This window comes from Conger conger, chromosome 6 (assembly GCF_963514075.1).
Source record: "Conger conger chromosome 6, fConCon1.1, whole genome shotgun sequence".
NCBI lineage: Eukaryota > Metazoa > Chordata > Actinopteri > Anguilliformes > Congridae > Conger > Conger conger.
Genome location: NC_083765.1, coordinates 20,966,990 through 20,983,702, shown reverse-complemented (window position 1 = coordinate 20,983,702; position 16,713 = coordinate 20,966,990). Strand labels below are relative to the sequence as shown.

The following is a 16,713-nucleotide window of genomic DNA, read 5'->3' as shown; positions in this document are numbered from 1 at the left end:
GGTGATGGGGGGTGGGTGGGTGGGGGGGGCAGGATGATGCGTACACTCTGCTCTGGGGGGTAAATGTCACACATAGCACTGCATACTCCACACACACAAACATTCTTACACACGCACACACCCACACACACACACACACAGACAAGCACGCACACACACAAACACTAATACACACACACACGCACACACAAACACACACAAACACACACACAGACACATACACAATCACACACAGCTTTACTGCATTGCACATATTTTTGTTTGCCTAGCATGATACTATACACAGCCACGTATACTATACAATCATAATAATAATAATAATAATAATGATAATAATAATAATAATAATAATAATAATATTACACAGGGACTAAAAGGGCATCTTCTCTGCAGTAAAAAGGCCTATTTATAATCCCAGAGGAAGGTTTTTAGCTGAACTCACACATAAGAAGTATGATTCACGGCACAACCAACCAGGAACTTTCCCCATTCAAGAAGTGTGAGAGAACCAGCCTCCAAATTCTTTTAAAGCAGATGGGCCGTTCCATATCATTCCAGCCTAGAAAACCATGGCAATTAGGAAACACACCTTGGACCAGGGTGTCTACATATGTATACACACGTGTTTATGTGTGTGCATGTGGATCTACATGCATATGTGTACGTGTGAGCGTGTGTGTGTGTGTGTGTGTGTCTGTGTGTGTGTGTGTGTGCGCGTGGATCAGCATATGTGTGTTTGGGCGTGTGTTGATGTGTCTATGCATATTTGTACATGCATGCAGGAGTGTAATCATGCTGTGTATTTAGATGTTGATGTTTGGGTGTCTCTGTCAGTGTGTGTAAATGTTTGTTTTAGCACAGAAGAAACCCACAGCTGCAGGCTGGGGAAAGTCATAGAACAGAAATACTGGAGCAGAGTGGTATAAAGCCACATCTAAAAGAGGCGAGGAGCACATAAATCAAAGAGCCCAATCGATAGATCACACACTGCACAGAACCCAAGGAGCCACAGCGAGGCCTCTGAATGAGCAGCCAATCAATGCCCAGCCTCCCCTGTGAGCAGCCAGTCAATGCGCTGCCTCCCCAATGAGCAGCCAATCAATGATCAGAATCCCCAGTGAGCAGCCAATCAATGTGTATCGATCACAGCTGAGAAAACAGTGCTGGCTCACTGCATGAGTGCAGCTGGAGTGTGTCACTACCTGACAGCTGCTGATCGGCGTCTGTGCGTGATGCACATTGCTCTACACCTTGGGGTTTATGCACCTTCCCCACCATAATGAGGTCCCCACCAACATACGCCAATAAGTCTATTAATGAACCAATCAACGTGTGCTTAGAACAGTGCCATTCAAGAGCTGCGCTACTGCATTGTGGGTATTTTCCAAAGAGGGGGGAAAACAGAAAACAAAAAATTCTGAGCCCCTGAAACATAAAGGGATTGGCCATCAGTTGTGATAACCAAATGCACCTAACCAAATGCTCTTCTCAAAATAGCGCCCTTATCTAACCAAATGCACCAAACCAAATGCACCAAATGCATGAGAGACAGAATAATCACAGCCTGAATAATATTTATTAAAATGTCAAAAATCTTTTCATTTCAACAGGAACATGTCATATTTGCCGGGACTCAAAGCCACACCGTTATTGTTTGCTTTTACCCTGAGTGTTTGTTACTCAGGATGTCACATATTTATTTATGTTTCTGATACTTTAAAAAATGATGGTCTTGGAGGCCTTCCAGAATGTTCAATCACTCAGACAATCCGCAGGATGATTGAATAGCGTCGCTGGGATAAAAGGACGACGTGCGGCTAAAATGACATTCCTGACCTCTAGAAGGAGAAAGAGCCTGTTTCTGATGGAATGTGGAAGCAGATGGGAATCTCAGCTCGGCGAATGCTGTGTGCCAGTACCTGGAGCAGGGCAAGCAGGCTTCAAATTCATCGTCAAAAGTATCTAATAATAATAATAAATAAAACATCTTTATTTATGTAGCACTTCACTAAACAAAAGCTACAACATGCATCGCAGAGACATTTAATAAAACAAATAAAATGGAATATTAGTATATTTAAGAAATGAAAACAGGGTAGTGTAATAAAATACAATGTAATATATATATATATATATATATATATATATATATATATACATATTCTTTACCTATCCTCAATTTGAATGAGTGAATACTTTATGGGGAAAAAACCTACAGTTAAAATCCTTTTCATAAACTGACTAGGGGCTCGAACCCAAAGCTTTCAGGATTCATGCCCACCTCCCTGCCCCCTTTGTAACACTGGTGGACCCCTGGTGACAAATGCAGGCTTCAAACAAATCAACTTTTGTTGGTTATAGCCTGGCCAATAACCCAACATACAAAACCGTATCACAAACAGCAGAACCACAGCCAGCAAACAAGCCAACACTCTACAGCCTACAGCCCAGCCAAAAGGCTCAACAGTCAGTCTACAACCCAACATGCAGGATCCATATCCAAGCCAAAAACCCAACAAACAGATCCTGGCCGCAATTCAGCAGACAGACCCACAGCCCTTCCAACAACCCAACATCCTGGCCAATAGCTTAGCCAACAACCGAACACATTAAATCATATTCTAGCACAGCATAGAAAACCATATCCCAGTCAAAAAAATCAACACACAGCCCTCAAGCCCAGAGCCTAATACCCTGCTCAGTAATACCTACAGACCAAAAGAAGTCATGTCATCGGGAGTGTAACATGCAGACCTAACCATGGTGCAACAGTCATAATGTAACAGGCCCATAATGTCACATTCCCATTATGCAACAAAGCCAGAATCTTCCAAACAATCCTGTGAAATATATTATACCCAACATGTAACAACCAAGACTGTACGTGGCCGCAATCCTACACAGCCAGAACGCAATATATCCAGAAATAAAGTATACCACAAAATGCAACAATACAACAATTCAAGTGTTCACTTGAGTTCACTTGAAATATTACATCTTAACTGTTACATATAAATAATTTAACATGCACAGAATGTAAAATACCATTAATATAACAGTACACAAATTAAAATATTCTACCTTGAATGTTAAGTGTAACACGTGCAGAATATTACATATCAATAGTGTAACCTGCCAGTACAGGAACACAGAGAAGGACTTTGCAAAAACAATATAAACAAGCAAACAAAGGAAACAAAGGTGCTGAAAAGAAGAAAACAGGAAAAAGCGATGACAGTTTGTACCAGCAGCCTTCATACCACCCAATGAGGCTGCTCCTCAGAGCTTCAGACAGCATCCACACTGTGCTTCACCCCAGTACACTATTCACAACCCATGCTGCTGCTCCTCAGAGCTTCAGACAGCATCCACACTGTGCTTCACCCCAGTACACTATTCACAACCCATGCTGCTGCTCCTCAGAGCTTCAGACAGCATCCACACTGTGCTTCACCCCGGTACACTATTCACAACCCATGCTGCTGCTCCTCAGAGCTTCAGCCAGCATAGACACTGTGCTTCACCCCGGTACACTATTCACAACCCATGCTGCTGCTCCTCAGAGCTTCAGACAGCATCCACACTGTGCTTCACCCCAGTACACTATTCACAACCCATGCTGCTGCTCCTCAGAGCTTCAGCCAGCATAGACACTGTGCTTCACCCCAGTACACTATTCACAACCCATGCTGCTGCTCCTCAGAGCTTCAGACAGCATCCACACTGTGCTTCACCCCAGTACACTATTCACAACCCATGCTGCTGCTCCTCAGAGCTTCAGCCAGCATAGACACTGTGCTTCACCCCAGTACACTATTCACAACCCATGCTGCTGCTCCTCAGAGCTTCAGACAGCATCCACACTGTGCTTCACCCCGGTACACTATTCACAACCCATGTGGCTGCTCCTCAGAGCTTCAGACAGCATCCACACTGTGCTTCACCCCGGTACACTATTCACAACCCATGCTGCTGCTCCTCAGAGCTTCAGACAGAATCCACACTGTGCTTCACCCCGGTACACTATTCACAACCCATGCTGCTGCTCCTCAGAGCTTCAGACAGCATCCACACTGTGCTTCACCCCGGTACACTATTCACAACCCATGCTGCTGCTCCTCAGAGCTTCAGACAGCATCCACACTGTGCTTCACCCCGGTACACTATTCACAACCCATGCTGCTGCAGGCAGTGTGCTTATTCCAGAAACTTCTGCAGCCCCTCCGCAGATGACTTATATACATATGTATGACCAAATGGAAAAAATGTGTAATTGCTCTGAATTTTTATCTAGTATTCTTTCAAATGTTTTAATGTTTGGATTCAGAGGTTAAGATGGTCTTTGAGCTAAACCTCAACTGTAAATTCCATCAGGTTTAAATATTAATTTCTCTAGTGTTTGCAATCCCGTATTTGTTTGCTATACTATATGTCAGATGTCTTCAATGGCTTTTAGATGTATTCAAATCTAGGAAAAATCAGATGTTACACAAATCAAAAACTTGTCTAAATCAAGAAAGCCACAACATTGGCTCAACAAAGCTAGTCACTGTTACAATGCGTTTATAAGATCACAGCTGTGGGCTTTTTAAAGTTTAATTTTACCATATGATTAGAGCTGGGTTTTGTTCTACATTAACACATTTCCCGGGCTGATTGTCAGGCAGAGACCCATATTCCATTGATTTTTAATTAACTGCACTTTTAAAGGTCGTAATTTATTTATGAATCTTATCGCCGTGCTGAAAGTGGTGATGTGATTGCCCTCAGAGAGAGGTTAGGAACATCCGATTGGCTCATAATTACACCGCCAGGGTCCTGCTGGGACTGGGGAAGCTTTTCCCTAAAGGTATTGGCATCTGGGAATTTCAGGCCGTCACGCTGAACAGCGTTCAGTGTGATGCGACTAGAGGGAATGCCGGCGTCTATAATTAGAGAGGAAAAGGGCTGACAGCAGTAAAAGCTGAAGTGAAATGTGCTGGATGTCCTGGCTCCTGACCATCTCAGGTCACGCTGGTTCACATGTTTCTGTTCACATCTCCTGCACTCTGAGAAAACATGCTTCCAAAATGTTTCTTTGTCAGGCAAAATGGTTCTGATGGAGGGTTCCATAAAGATCTTTTTCTGAGAGTGCACACACTGGTACACATGTTCTGATCTGGGTTCTGATGTCCCATACAGTGCAAAATAATTACAGCTGGAAATATTTTTTAAAGCCATAACTAGCAAACTAGTTTTGTTACATCTTGATATGGTTGCTGTGTTGAAAGACATGTTTCCTACCAACAGTGTCTAACGTTTGGCAACAGGCTTTGAGGTATGTTTGCTCCGTTTGGTGGGTGAGTCACAGGTGTAGCCCGAGTCAATAATCACGTAGGCCTATGGTTTAAAGACTGGAGAACACCTGCACAGACATCATAGGAGCAAACCTTACTACGTCAATTAATCCACCCATGGTTTGCAACAGGATGATCAACGCACCACCCTTTCTGTTTAAATAAATGTTTTGCTATGTTTTGTTTGGGCTGAACGTGGCCCTGGATGGCAGATATCGCATCACTGAGGTCAGAAAGAGGTCAGTCTCTTCCCTCCATTTGCCCTCCCTGCACCTCCCTGCTCTGCTCACTACACTCTGACTTTGGGAAAGTGAGTAGGAGCCCCAGGGATGGGAGCACAGGGAAGACACGGGGGCGAGGAAAAGGGATTTGAACAATCTAAGCAAACTAATTCAAACCCAACAATCTCTGACCTTCTCTGAAACTCTCGGCTGTTACTTTAGGCCCATTCCTGGCTGATGTGGACAGTTAAGCGCCCGGCTTCGCCACAGGCCGAGCCGTAAGAGAGGCCAGCGATTGCGTCTAAACGCTGACTGCACAGCCTGTGAACACACACCTGGAGGAATGATTCAACAATAACAGACAACTGTCTGTGCATCTCAGTGCGTCAACCATCCAAAACCCAAAACAGGAAGATCTTAGGCTCAAGTATGGAACAGAGAATCCACCTAGAAACGTGTCTTGTGCAATCCGTGATAGACGTGCCGAATTACCGAGGCCACTCGTATGCACAACACGTGCGTATAAAGCGCACCGTTTCCGCCTGGGCTGATTGTTGAATCACTGGATGCATTATGCAATGGCTGCATTCAAACCAGGACACCAAACCTGAATTTCAAAATCATGTTCACTTTAATTTATTTATTTTTCACAGACTGCGGATGTCACTGAAGCCACAATAAAGGTAGGCTACGCGTGTGTGGACATTTCATGAGCAATAGCAACGTGCTCTCTCTCTCTCTCTCTCTCTCTCTCTCTCTCTCTCTCTCTCTCTCTCACAGACACACACACACACACACACACACACACTTCTCTGAATACTGTTTAATCTTGAGCTTTACTGCATATAAATATTACTGAACTGTATGCATATAAATGACAGATTGGGGATCTCTCCATGGTTCTGAAACGCAGAGGGGTTTATTAATCGACAGATGGCGGCATTAGTCGCGTTTAACAAATCAAAGACCTTCTGGAAATACTGTAATTTAAACCATTCTAAATTCCCAGCAAGAATTCCAGAAAACGAAAGTCACGTATTAACACAACTAAACCCAGGAGACAGCGCTGCTGCGTTCACGTATGACTTCGTTGCCATGATACCTTTAAACAAGTAACATTATTCCCCTGAGATGTTGTGTCATTCTGTCTGCGTATAGGGTCTTGTTGACTCCAAATGTACTCACCATATTAACTTCAGAGACCATATCGATGCTAGCGATGTCTATGCTCATTCCCACGTCGACAGGAGCACCTTTGAATAGCATATAAAAGGCAGGTTTTAGAGTCCTGGCACTTCAGAACATGACTGAACAATCCATGCCTGCGCCAAGCTGACCGCCAACTGTTTGGCAGTATGTAAACGAACATTGAATTTGTTGTGTTAAACATAAAACGTTACCTCCGAAATCAGGCCTTAGCCGAATGTCATATCCTTTGAGCAGTTTGTCCACGGTGACTTTCACATATGACATGTTGCTCTGCTCGTTTGCGCTAAAGGGAAGAGAGGCGGAATTGGCTCAGAATCACAGCCGAGTGAAGGAGCGCACAGGGCAGGAGGAAGCAGCTCATACATTCAGAAGACCTCACCTCTGAGCACAGCTCACCATGGCGACCGCGAGGGAAAGCGACACAATCCCGTAACATCCTCTGTCTCCAACCGTCCACATTCCTAACTTTGATAAAAGAAACGACTTTCAGCAAAGATTAAAGTAACGCAACTTCTGACTATAGACAGCACAACGATTCCGACAACAGCAACGCATGCGCGTAATTTAACATCAAAACACTGCTCTCTTGGAAATTGTTTTATCTCCTTCGTAAATACCGAGAAAATGAAAAAAATACATTTATATAAATTAACGTTTTATATGCGTTTTATTCACCGCCGTGTAGTTCGCGCGGAGGTCGTGAACGTAGTTGCAGAACTGAATCAATATGCCGGTCAGAAGCGATCCCCTTCGGCTAATTTGAGCATTTCATCAAACACAGGAGTGTCCGGATCAGATTTGCATCCTGTCTCTCTGTGTTGTAAGAGCGACGATCTTAAAGAATAGTGGCATTCAAAGCAGCATCCTGTCCACCTTTAATCAGCGATGCACAGGACATCCTGGAACACAAGCACGTTTGGGAAGCTGCGCATGTTCTTCGGCTTCGAGAGCGCCCGTCGTCCATTACCAGCACGTTGCGTTTTGGCAATCAAGTTTAAATTATTTGTTAGGGTGCAGCCGAGCAGAGGCAGTAAAAATCGCAGTGCACAAAAAAGAAAAAAAAGAACGAAGACGGCGCCCGCAGCAAGTTAAATGACGTTGTGTGGCTCCCACAACTAACGTTTTGACCACTCGGGGTAAAAAAGGGAAACAGTAATTATGAGTTATTGCAGTCAATAATACGGCTTTTGAGCTGCGTGGTCCGTACAGCTCCCTTTTTAAATTCATTGAGGTGCGTCTCTACAATTATGGACAAATGTATCACTAAACGCATTTGCTTTAAGTGGGGGAACTGGGTGACTTAAACTACTTGACTGCTGGTTTTCTACTGCCTCAATGGATCATTACCAAAAATTAATGATGAAATAAATAATAATGCAAACAAATGATCGGCTGCATTTATCATTGAGTAAGAGTAATTTCGCCATTAGCCCACTGAAAGTAATGGTTGTTTATTTTAAACAGTCTGCAATTACAGGAAAGATAAGCATGAATGTGTGCTGGTGTGCATATGCACACAAAATTGAAGTTTTTCCTAAGCCCGACTGCCAGCGTACTTGGACTGCTAGCAGATGACATTGAGCCGAATCTCTACACATTTCAAATGGCACCAAAGTTCTTCCCTATGAACCGCATTCACTTTAACTCTAAAAAATGCAATGCTCCCATCTGCCCAGTTAGGCAGCACGCTACAGTTCTACTTTGCCAGAGTTGCAGACTACCTGATCTCATCTTACACATGCCACATTTTAATGGCATATTTACAGACTTATTCAGACTACATAACTTGCACATTTGTGGCCTGGATTCAATAAAAAAAAATTATCCTTAACTTTGACTTGGAAAAGTTTTCTCCCTTGCCCAAACATTTTGTGTAGTTGATTTTGCTGTTGTCGGAGGCTGTCTGTGTCTGTGAAGTGCCCAAATTGCCCTCAAGCTGTGGAATTACACCCATCTGTTTGCAAAAGTAAAAAAAAACACATTGAATCAAACCTGAGCAGCCCATCATATCCATGCATTGAAAAACATTTTGAGTGTGAGCAGCCAAGTCTGTTCGACTGAATTTGTGTGGAGGTTAATAGGAGAGAGTGTTTCAGTGGGGGTCTATACTGGGTGCTGGAGATGTTCAGACAGTCAGCAGGGTTCAGGGGAAAAAACATCGGTAACTCTTCACCAATTCATATTGGAATGAAAAAATCTGTTAATGTATTCGCTATTGGTTAACTAACTATAAGTTCATCCGATGGTTTGTGAATGTATATATATCATGTAAGAAATACATTAGTTGTTAACAAATACATTAACTAATGAAAAATGAAAATTTCATGCTTAATTCATGTATTTGTCCATCATTCATTCATGTTAACTACATCAGTTAATGCCAAGTCATGAACCTTATTGTAAAGTGTGACCAGTAAATCAAAACTCAAACAGCTCCAGGCCAGTGAAACCCATATGCTAGACCTGGGGGAACATAAAGACTATAGATCATCACTGCATTTCAGTACCAAGCCTTCCGTCAGCGCGTTCAGTTCAGCTATAGAACCGCGATAAGTACTATTCCCAAATACCAATGATAATTAAATACAAATGTCAACCAATAAAAGTATAATCGCTAATTAAACTTGACAATGGCATCAAGATTTGTGGCTATCTGATGGGTATCTAATAATAGCAACTGGAACATAAATGTGAAATGACATTTTGACAATGCAGGCAGCTGGACAGCTGTCACTCTGATCGTGGGATGATTACGCTGGCTACTGGGTAAAGAAAACACACCAGACAGGCTTTAGCTTTGGACCAATCATGGATCGGATTGGGCAGAATCAGACAAATTTGATTATTGTTACCATGTAGCCTGTTGCATGTTATTTCCAAAATCAGGTTATCTGGTCACAAAATAACTACATGTGCATTATTTTGGATGTAAACTGGACATTCAACTTAACTGATGATGATGGATGATTGTTGATGATCATTGATGATGATATTGATGATGATATTGATGATGATTATTGATGACAATATTGATGATGATTTTAATGACGATTGATGGTGATATTGATGATGATTATTATTAACACCAAAAAATAACGGCCTAACCTGAGCCTGACATGACGATAACAAAATCGTCAACATCTGATCAGGAGAGACACTTCGTCACACATCCTGGAATTAAGCGTGGGACCTCTGATCAATAATCTGGAGTGGCCGCAGTGATTCACAGCACAAAAACAGGACAGAATGTGTTCTCTTAATCATTCTCTGTTCCGTTTATTGGGTCCAGCAGTGAGGAATGGGAAAGGCAGGGTTATGGGTGTTCCTGCTATTCACATTAAAGGAAAACTGTGACTTTTTAGGCCCAAGTTTCCTAACAACTTTCCAGGTAAAAAAGAATCAGAGAACGGACAATAGAAATGACATTTAAAAACCTGTTAAGTGTAATTATGTCAAAGTTCATCAGTGGCTCCATGAACTTTGACCCTCCTCTACCCTGCTAAGACAGACACTTCCTGTAGTTACCTTTCTTCTTGGTATGTAGTGGTATGGAGTTCTGTGTGAGAGAGGCTGTGTGTGTGATTACGTGGCTCTGAGTGAATGTTCATGAGTTCATACAGTCTTCACCACATATACTGTACACGCACATGCAATCTTACAAATATACATCTATGACAGTGTGTGACAGATGTGTGTGAATTTGCATGTGAAGTGTACGTTTCATTGTACTCATTTGTGCATGTGTGTGCATGTGTGTGTACAGTGTGCCCATGTGGGAATGCATTTGTGTGTGTGTGTGTGCGCATGTATGTTTGTGTGTGTTTGCATGTGTGCGTGCATGCATGCGTGTGTGTGTGTAGATCTATCTACAGTATACTGTATATTCAAGCATTGTTGATTTTTGACAGGAAGATAAAAACGCATACCATCAAACACAAATATAAGTCTAGGAGGAAGGAGCCATTCCATTACTCAAGTTTAAAGTTTAAAGGCCAAACTGGAACTACACTGCCATTTCTGTTACTGAGTCACACAGCCGCACAGTCTCACAGACACACAGTCACAAAGTCACACAGTCACACAGTCACACAGACACACAGTCACACAGACACAGACACAGACACACAGTCACACAGTCACATAGACACACAGCCGCACAGTCTCACAGACACAGACACACAGTCACACAGTCACACAGTCACACAGCCACACAGCCGCACAGTCTCACAGACACAGACACAGACACACAGTCACACAGTCACACAGACACACAGTCACAAAGTCACACAGTCACACAGTCTCAGACACACGGTCACACAGTCACACAGACACACAGTCTCACAGTCACACAGACACACAGTCTCACAGTCACACAGACACACAGTCTCACAGACACACAGTCACAAAGTCATGCAGTCACACAGATACACAGTCACACAGACACACAGTCACACAGTCTCACAGACACACAGTCACACAGACACACAGTCACAAAGTCATACAGTCACACAGTCTCAGATGTGCTTAGGAATGTAAGATGAGACATATACTAACTATAATCCAGTTTCTGGAGTATAAAAAAATGAATTCCCATGAGGCACACACACTGCATCACAATGACATATCCTATTGTTGATTTATAAAAAAATATTCACTTCTGTGTGTGTGTAGTCTTGGAGGAGCTCTCGTAGAGATTTACAGAAGCTCTTTAAAACGGACAAGGCCATTGCTCAGATCTAATAATGTGAGTAAATGTGTTCCCTGTCAGCACAAATGCATTATCCTCCAGCAGAGATATGGGCTTTAAGACTCATAGTCTGTCCTTCTGCGTCCTTAACAGGGACTTCCTCTGGCCCACTCTCCTTCTTTCAACTGGGAAGTTCAGCGCATGAATCTCCGGCTGTTGCAGAAAAGTTAGAGTGGATACAGATGAGTACACACACATACACAGCTCACACATACACACACACACACACACACACACATACACACACACACCTACACAGCTCACCCATGCACACTCATAAACATGCATACACAGCTCACACATACACACACATACACACACACATACACAGCTCACACACTGTGAACAGGTGAAAGGATAGCTGAATGGACAGACAGAATGAAAGTGCACTGACTACCTGAAGCACAGAAACCAAAGCAGCGTGCGCTAATACTGCTCACCCTCCCCTGTACTGAGCCAGAGCGTCAGAGAGAGACTGACTATATGCAGTCCCACACTGTCCATGTGTGGGTGTATGCCTGTGTCTCTGTGCTGCGTGTACTGTAGGTGTGTGTGTGTGTATGAGAGAGAGAGTATGTGTGTGTGTGCGTGTGTATGCATGAGAGAGAGAGCGTGTGTGTATGAGAGAGAGTATATGTGTGTGTGTCCGTGCGAGCGTGCGTGTGCGTGTGTGTATGAGAAAGAGAGTATGTGTGTGTGTGTGGGTGTACACAGGTGTGTGTGTGTGTGTGTGTGTACAAGAGAGAGTGTATGTGGGTGTGTGTGCAAGCATGTATGTGGGTGTACACAGGTGTGTGTGTGTGTGTGTGTGTGTGTACGAGAGAGAGTGTATGTGGGTGTGTGTGCGAGCATATGTGTGGGTGTACACAGGTGTGTGTGTGCATGAGAGTGAGAGAGTGTGTGTGTGTGTGTGTGTGTGTGTGTGAGAGAGAGAGAGACATGTCTCCTGGGTTGGGACCTCATGAGAAGTGTGTGTAACAGGGAGGGGGTAGCAGGTGCACACATCGCTGGTTTATGGGGACCTTTAAAAAACGCTGTTCTGCTCTGCGTATGCTGTTAGAGGGATATATACACCACCTTTCCTCAGTCCCGGGGTCCAGCAGCCAACAGCTTTGTGCAACAAAATTTTATATATCTATACAATACATTTATACAAGATATTAATATTCTTGTTTTGCCATATTTTAGACTAAAAAGCATATTCTGAGCATGATGCTGGAACAATGCGATACCAAATCCACCCCCTCACCGCCGCCCAGCATTCGTGTTCTTGAGAGCTCTCCAGATTTCAGACTCAAATTCACATGGAGCGCAACTCCTACAGAATGCCCTGGAGAGATTCAGCTCCCTTACACCGGCCAGGATTTCCCATGATGCCTTTCATGGGGGTAAAAAGGTCAGCAGCGTCCACCCACTCACTGCGGTCCACCAATCGGACTCAAGATCAAGGCAGTGCTCGTCTGTCACGACCAATCCAAAAACTGAATTGTCCAAACAGCATTGAATTCATTATTCATAATTAGTTATGATAATTAAGCAATTATCCAAAGCAACTTACAGTTGATTATACTGAGCAGGGGACAATCCCCCCTGGAGCAATGTGGGGTTAAGGGTCTTGCTCAAGGGCTCAACAGCTGTGCAGATCTTTTCATGACTATACCAGGGCTTGAATCACCAACCTACCAGGTCCCAGTACCCTATGAAGAACAGACGCAAACTCTGAATACAGGCTCACAGCAAACAGACTGCAGTGGCACTAGCTATTCATGGCTATAGTTATTTACAGTCAGGTTTTTAGCACAGTTTTTTGTCATGGCTGGTGTGGACATTATTATGCTGCAGTGCAATCTACAGGCACCTCATACAGTATTATGATGGAAACACTTAATCTATTGTTACTGAGAAATTAGCAGTCATACGCTGAGAAGAACACAAGCAAGTTTTCAGTTATTTCCAAGATATTGCTTTTGTCTTTCAAATAAATGCAAGTGAAATGTGTTTTCTCCACTAGCACAGTTGGCCAGGTCGGTTTGGGTGCACAGTAAACTGCCTTAATTGAGTTTTGAAGAAATGGCAGCAATTGCATTTAATTGTGAGTTAAAGTTCAGGATAAAATGGTGACTAAATCCAGACCATTGTCTTAAAATAGAGGCAATAACAGCACTCGCCTTAGTATCCAAACTGCTATTTGCATTTTATGGCTAAATCTTTATTAGAAAAACAGTAGGGAAACAACCCGCATTGTGCAGTCATGCAAATCATGCTAAAATGTTTTATTTCAGTGGAAGCAGAATTTTATTAGCATCAAATCATTATATGCTGGACCGACTTGCATTGATTCTCAAGGGCACAATAAACGTCTGCATTGTTTATGCACTAGCTTGTTGACACATTACTGGACAACACTGTTAAAAGATTAATGAAGTCTGCCAGAAAACGGTAGCATTTAGCAATGTCTCTTCGACAGTATTTTAAATGCAAAGTAGAGTTGACTGACGTTTTTTAAGGTCGATCGCTCTTTTGAAGTCTTTAAAAACAAATTTGGACATAAACATTTAAACCTCTTTAAGGTTTAACCCAAGGAAAATACGTTCATTTTTCTTCATCACTGGCACATTGGGTTTCAGTATAGCAAAGCGCCTTGTCTTTCAGAATTCCTGTATTTTTATTCATATTGAGGGATAAATCACACAGAGAGACCAGTGCTCATTTACAAGTGAGCTCTTTACAAAAGAGGGAAGAGGGTGTCCTTAATGTAGAGAAAAGTACAGAAGTAAAATAAAAATAATATATATATAGAACAATCTTTTTACATAATCCTAACCATGCTAGTAGTGGCTCTAGCTAGCAGGACTGCAGGCCAGAACATTACCAAGTTAACAAGCACACAGAGCGTTCTGCTAAGCCAACAGTGGCAGTGTTCGAGTGTTCTGTGGGCCTATCAGAGGTCACGGGGAGTCTGCAGCATGGCACAACCCCCCCTCTGGTCTTGCTAAGGGCGGGAGACTCACCCACTGCCCTTGAAGAGCTGTGTCTCTTCTCAGTACGCCCTCTGAATTAGCAAAGGATAAATTACACACAGACATTCACATTTTTTTTCACAGAGAGTGGTCACTGTGTGGAATAGCTTGCCAGGACATTTAATGGAGGTAGAAACTCGGGGTTTTTTTAAGACCATATGTATAATATATATCGGGTTTCTGCACATGGCAATTTTGTAACCTGCATTCATGGGAGACACAGCTTTAATGACATCATCTCTGCAACCTGTGTTCTTGCAAGATTACAGCACTTCCGCCTCACTTTAGAGCAGTGGTCCTGAAGCTTCTTCGGTCACGACCCCTTCGAGAGTCTGACGAAAGCGATGGACCCATCTCTTCAGGCTACACCTTTCCCTCCCCAACTCACAATCACTGTGATTGGCCTTAGACCGTCATGGCACTTATGTATAGATATTGTTACTTGTATAGGTATTGTTGTTTTTATTGGCTATTGTAGTATTCTAGCTGCCAACAGTGGTATGCTAGTTTGAATGTTGATTGTACTCTTCAAGGGTTCTGAATTTCTGTATGTTTACACTAGGACTCGGAACTGTACCGTCCTCTCAGGTCTACTTTTGCACTTGTTCTTGTGATTGATTTGCACTTTGTTGTACGTCGCTCTGGATAAGAGCGTCTGCTAAATACCACGTAATGTAATGTAATGTAATGGGTCAGCTGTGAGGTGTGTTCAGCAGTGAGACCAGGTGACTCCCCCTGTCAGGATATAGTCGAAGGTCCTAATTCTCTTCGTCCTTGAAGCACAGACACTGTGTTGGATAAAGGTGACTGGGCTTGGGTTTTTTTTCACAAACATAATCAGAGAAGCTTGGACCCGGGCAGGTGCACAGATAGGGCCCAAGGGGGGCTTTTGCCCTCAGAGTCAAATGTGCCATTTTATGGGCTGGTGTTAATTGTATTTTATTCATTCATTACCCTAACCCGCTTATCCTGAACAGGGTCGCAGGGGGGCTGGAGCCCATCCCAGCACACATTGGGTGAAAGGCAGGAATACACCCTGGACAGGTAGCCAGTCCATCGCAGAGCACACACACCATTCACTCACACACTCACACCTATGGGCAATTTAGACTCTCCAATCAGCCTAACCTGCATGTCTTTGGACTGTGGAAGGAAACTGGAGTACCCGGAGGAAACCCACGCAAACACGGGGAGAACATGCAAACTCCAGAGAGGCCCCGGCCAACCGGGATTCGAGCCGAGGACCTCCTTGCTGTGAAGCAGCAGTGCTACCAACCGTACCACCGGCACCATCCGTGCCGCCTAATTGTATTTAATTTTTTTATTATTTTTTATTATTTTATTTTTTAAAATAGATTCTTGAGGTGGCATGGATGGTGCAGTGGGTAGCACTGCCGCCTCACAGCAAGGTGGTCCTGGGTTCGAATCCCCGTCGGCCGGGTACTCCGGTTTCCTCCCACAGTCCAAAGACATGCAGGTTAGGCTGACTGGAGAGTCTAAATTGCCCATAGGTATGAGTGTATGAGTGTATGAGTGTATGAGTATATGAGTGTGTGAGTGAATGGTGTGTGTGCCGTGTGATGGACTGGCGACCTGTCCAGGGTGTATTCCTGCCTTTCGCCCAATGTATGCTGGGATAGGCTCCACCCCCCCTGCGACCCTGTTCAGGATAAGTGGGTTAAGATAATGGATGGATGGATGGATGGAAATAGATTCTTCAAAGATAATCCGGTATCTGGTATTGTCTGGTTATAAATATTATTTTATATATTTATAAGTAAAGTTTCTCACAGGGGCGCTGGTGAGGGAGTTTATTATTTTGAGCCTTCAATCAAACCTTGTGCAACCTTTGGCAAAGACATATTGCCAAATATTTGTTTAAGCCTTAAATTGAGAAATTATTATTCAGACAAATAACAGGACTTTTTTTTTCATTACAAATGGATACTCATGGTAGTACGCATGTTTAGGCAAAGTGAACTGCCTTGACTCCATATGATTTCAGAAACCCTCTTGTTGCATTTCAATGTATTATATTCAACAAAATAAAGTTTAGTTTCAGGAAAAAAAATGTTTTACTTTTTTTCTAATATAGATCTCTACGGGTCAATTCTGGGCCACAACACCACATATTTAACTTTGGTTAATAATGTAAAGTAAGTGTTTTGTGCTGAATTAAA

At 43.1% G+C, this 16,713-nt stretch overlaps 1 protein-coding gene across 3 annotated transcripts in view; it reads right to left on the bottom strand.

Annotated features, from left to right (window-relative positions):
- The window catches only part of gabrb1 (gamma-aminobutyric acid type A receptor subunit beta1), a 43,132-nt gene extending 35,056 nt beyond the window's left edge, over nt 1-8,076 (bottom strand). For 2 of the 3 annotated variants that reach the window (XM_061245093.1, XM_061245094.1), the window contains exons 1-3: nt 7,146-7,225; nt 6,958-7,049; nt 6,743-6,810 (exon numbers count right to left, since the gene is read on the bottom strand). In XM_061245093.1, coding sequence (XP_061101077.1) covers nt 6,743-6,810; nt 6,958-7,049; nt 7,146-7,225 — 240 coding nt within the window. Of the gene's footprint in view, nt 1-6,742; nt 6,811-6,957; nt 7,050-7,145; nt 7,226-8,058 lie in introns of those variants that run through there. The other variant, XM_061245095.1, reaches the window with a different exon arrangement.
- Nucleotides 8,077-16,713: the final 8,637 nt, after the last annotated feature.